This window comes from Lemur catta, chromosome 5 (genome assembly GCF_020740605.2).
Source record: "Lemur catta isolate mLemCat1 chromosome 5, mLemCat1.pri, whole genome shotgun sequence".
NCBI classification, from domain to species: Eukaryota; Metazoa; Chordata; class Mammalia; order Primates; family Lemuridae; genus Lemur; species Lemur catta.
The window spans coordinates 7,004,068-7,008,543 of NC_059132.1; the positions used below are offsets into that span (position 1 = coordinate 7,004,068).

General features: G+C 45.2%; 1 protein-coding gene across 1 annotated transcript; it reads left to right on the plus strand.

Annotated features, from left to right (window-relative positions):
* Nucleotides 1-303: 303 nt before the first annotated feature.
* PCDHB1 (protocadherin beta 1) lies at nucleotides 304-2,879 on the plus strand. Its single transcript, XM_045551017.1, has one exon. It carries the CDS (start codon nucleotides 393-395, stop codon nucleotides 2,847-2,849), a length of 2,457 nt encoding a protein of 818 aa, XP_045406973.1. The 5' UTR covers nucleotides 304-392; the 3' UTR covers nucleotides 2,850-2,879.
* Nucleotides 2,880-4,476: the final 1,597 nt, after the last annotated feature.

The following is a 4,476-nucleotide window of genomic DNA, read 5'->3' on the forward strand; positions in this document are numbered from 1 at the left end:
CTGCAGTGGCCCTAGCCAGACAGCAGGTACAGTGACTTCAGCTTGAGGGAGTATCCTCATTGGCGTCTCAATTCCCAAGGGCTTTTTTTTTCCTGAAAGAGAATTAACAGGCGAGTCAGTTGTTGCTTTGGCAACAAACTTTCAACGTCTACCTAACTCTCCGGAATGAGAACATATCTATTAATACATTCAATAGACTGGGGAGTTGAGTTGCTCAATGCAGATTTTCTTCCAAGTGCAAAACAGCTTAGCGGGCTCAGGTAGCCCTTGGCGGCGCTGCGGTTAGAGGCTAGTGAAGCGGAAAGCAGCTGTTGCAGTATTCTGTTTCGGAAAAGTGAAAGTATATCTGCAACAGTTGGCGTTGATTGCAGAGAGTGCGCTTGTGAGAACCGATGGCGGTTGCTCCTAGGAAACCTTTGCAAAGCAGGCAAGTGGGATCTCTTCTCATTTTTCTGTGCATATCTGTGGGGGGTGCGACAACCATCCGCTATTCGGTGGCGGAGGAGATGGAGAGCGGCTCCTTCGTGGCCAACGTGGCTAAGGACCTAGGGCTGGAGGTAGGGAAGCTGGCTGCGCGCGGCGCTCGGCTCGTTTCCGAGGGCAACAAACTGCATTTCCGCCTCCACCGCAAGACAGGGGATTTGTTCGTGAAAGAGAAACTGGATCGGGAGTCACTCTGTGGCAAAGCCGACCCGTGTGTTCTGCACTTTGAAATAGTCCTGGTGGAGCCGCTGCAGTCCTTCCGTGTCGAGGTCAGGGTATTTGATATCAATGACAATGCCCCAATTTTCCTAAACAAGGAGCCGCTTTTAAAGATCCCGGAGAGCACCCCCTTGGGTTCACGTTTTCCTCTTCAGAGCGCCCAGGATCTGGACGTGGGCCTCAATGGTCTCCAAAACTACACCCTGAGCGCCAACGCGTATTTCCACCTGCACACCCGCTTCCGCAGCCACGGACCTAAATATGCCGAGCTGGTGCTGGATAAGCCCCTGGATAGAGAGGAGCAGCATCAAGTCAACTTGACGATTACAGCTGTGGACGGTGGGTCCCCGCCCAAGTCTGGCACCGCCCACATTCGGGTGGTGGTTCTGGACGTCAACGATCACGTGCCCCAGTTCTCGCGACTGATGTACCGCACTCAGGTACCAGAGAATAGCGCCAATGGTTCTTTGGTGGCCACGGTGACAGCTGTGGACCTAGATGACGGCACCAACAAGGATATCACTTACTCTTTAGCTCAAAACCCAGAAGCAATTCTCCAGACGTTTCAGATTGACTCTCAAAGTGGAGAGGTTCGACTAAGAGGGCTCCTAGATTTTGAAGCTATTGAAACATACGACATTGACATTCAAGCTACCGATGGAGGAGGCCTCTCCGCCCACAGCAAAGTCCTGGTAGAAGTGGTGGATGTGAACGACAATCCTCCTGAAGTGATGGTCTCGTCTGTGTCCAGCCCTCTCCCTGAGGACTCGCCACTACAGACTGTCGTGGCCCTTTTCACTATCCGAGACCGGGACATTCGAGTGGGAGGAAAAATTACCTGTTTCCTCAAAGGAGACCTTCCCTTTGTAGTCAAACCTACATTCCGGAATTCCTACTCGCTGGTCACTGACAGAGGCTTGGATCGGGAGGCGGTCTCAGGCTATAATATCACCCTCGTGGCCATGGATGCTGGACCACCCAGCCTGTCCACGGAGACTGTGATAGAGGTGCTAATATCTGACATTAATGACAATCCTCCAGTATTTCAGGAAGATTCCTACATCTTGACTGTTCGAGAAAACAACAGCCCTGCGGTTTTTATTGGCAAAGTCCATGCTGAGGATCTAGATTTGGGTGAGAATGCCCAAATGACATATTCCCTGCTGCCTCCAAAAAGTGGAGATCTATCAGTCTTTGCTTACATCTCCATAAATTCAGACAATGGGAAGCTCTATGCATTGAGAACCATGGATTATGAGGCCATTCAAGATTTTCAATTTGTGGTAAAGGCAACAGATGGGGGTTTCCCATCACTGAGTAGCCAAGTTACTGTCAAAGTTGTTGTTTTGGATGACAATGACAACCGTCCAATGATCTTGTACCCACTGCAGAATGGCACCTTGCCCTGCAATGACCTGGTGCCCAGGTCTGCGGAGGCAGGCTACCTGGTGACCAAAGTAGTGGCTGTGGATGGTGACTCAGGTCAGAATTCTTGGCTTTCCTACCATCTATTTAAGGCCACTGACCTTGGCTTATTTTCTGTTCAACAACAAAATGGAGAAATTCATACATTACGGCAGATTTCTGAGAGAGACCCCATGATGCAGAAATTGATCATTCTTGTTCAGGATCATGGCCAACCAGCTCTCTCCACTACTGCTTCACTCAACATCCTGCTGGTAGATGGCTTTTCAGAGCCCTACCTGCAGTTCCAGGATCCATCCAAGCATTCTAGAAAGGTAAATCCATCCACTAAATATTTGGTCATTTCTCTGGCTGTGCTTTCCTTCCTCTTTCTCCTCTCTGTCACAGTGATCTTTGTTATACACATCTACCAAAAGATTAAATATAGAGAAAAGTTCACAATTCAAGAGCATTTCTATGATGACTGTAATTTCCCTAACAACCTGGTAAACGGAGGAGGCAATGGATCCTTATCCCGGCCTTTTCCACATGAAATGTGTTCAGCCACCGGCACTGGCAATAGTGAGTTCCGGTTTCTTAAGCGCTTTATGCCCAACTTCCCTTTCCCTCATGCCACTGGAGAGATAAAAACAGAGACTGGCTCCAGTTTACCTCCAGATTCTAATAGAAATAAGTCTCGGAGATCAGAGGGACATGCCCAGGTATCTGATGACTATATGTAGCTCATGTTTATAGCCCTCAGTGAGAGAATAGAAACAAAATTTTATACTTGGTATGCAGAGATCTCTCATCCACATAGAAACAAAAATGGTAGTAGATTGCAGCTTTAGTGGAGACAGGAGTACCTAGTTTGATGAAAATGGGAAACTCAAAGTGAGTCTTATGGCACTCTAGCCCGGGCAACAGAGCGAGACTCTGTCTCAAAAAAAATAAAAAATAAATAAAAATAAATAAATAAAAATACACAAAGTGAGTCTTGGCTTATTTAGTACAAAACAGTTATTCTGATTCCCAGCTCATAATATCTGTAATTCCTTCTTTTTTTAACTCCATACATTTTTTTTATTTCAGCATATTATGGGGGTATAAAAGTTTAGGTTATGTATATTGCCCTTGCCCCCATCTGTAATTCCTTCTGCAGTTAGATTTTGTTTAAAGAAATGTCACCATCTATAAATGCATATATGGTAGGAACTTCTTTTCCATCTCCTCTGTGCTAGGTAAGTAATGAATGAGCCATTATTTACATCTCCCCTGGCCCAGGAAATGCTTAGTTCCACAGAGAAATCCTGTTATTATGTCTTTAAATTATTTTCCAGTAGAAAGTTATGCAGTCATAAGGAACAGAACTAGCTTTTGGTTTTTTGTTTTTTAGAAACAGGGTCTTGCTATGCATCCAGACTAAAGTGTAGTGGTGTCATCATAGCTCACTGCAATCTCAAACTCTTGCACTCAAAAGATTTCTGTCTCAGACTCCTGAATAGCTAGGACTACAAGCATGCACTATCACACCCAGCTAATTTACTTTTTTTTTAGAGATGGGGTCTTTCTATGTTGCCCAGGCTTATCTTGAACTCCTGGCCTCAAGCAATCCTCTCACCTCAACCTCCCAAAGTGCTGGGAGTACAGGTGTGAGCCACCATGCCTAAACTTGTTTTTTTTTTTTTTTTTTTTTTTTTAGACAGGGTCTCACTCTGTTGCCCAGGCTAGAGTGCAGTGGCGTCCGTCAGCCTAGCTCACAGCAACCTCAAACTCCTGGGCTCAAGTGATCCTTCTCCTTCAGCCTCCTGGGTAGCTGGGCCTACAGGCGTGTGCCACCATGCCCAGCTAATTTTTTCTATATATATTTTTAGTTGGCCAGATAATTTCTTTCTATTTTTAGTAGAGACAGGGTCATGCTCTTGCTTAGGCTGGTCTCGAACTCCTGACCTCGAGTGATCTTCCTGCCTTGGCCTCCCAGAGTGCAGGATTATAGGCGTGAGCCACCGTGCCCAGCCTGGTTTTAATAAACTATTTTGCCATTGTTTTTCTTATTTTTGCCTTAGATTAGTGAAAATTTTGCCAGTGACTTCAGATTTGAGAACTACTGGGTTAAATGATGACCTCATTTTTATTCAGACTTCATGTTCCTAAGATAATTCTAGTTGTACCTGCTAATTAAAAACTAAAAACAGCTCTGTATAAATTCACTGACTGTGATGTGAGCCAATTGTATTTGCAGAGAACTCTATATAACATCTGAAATTAAGTACAGGTCTCCACCAGCAAATTAAGATAAAGAATGGAAATAATTAGGACAATTACTCTCCCCACAATATCAAGAAATACTAGAACTATTTGTATTTATTC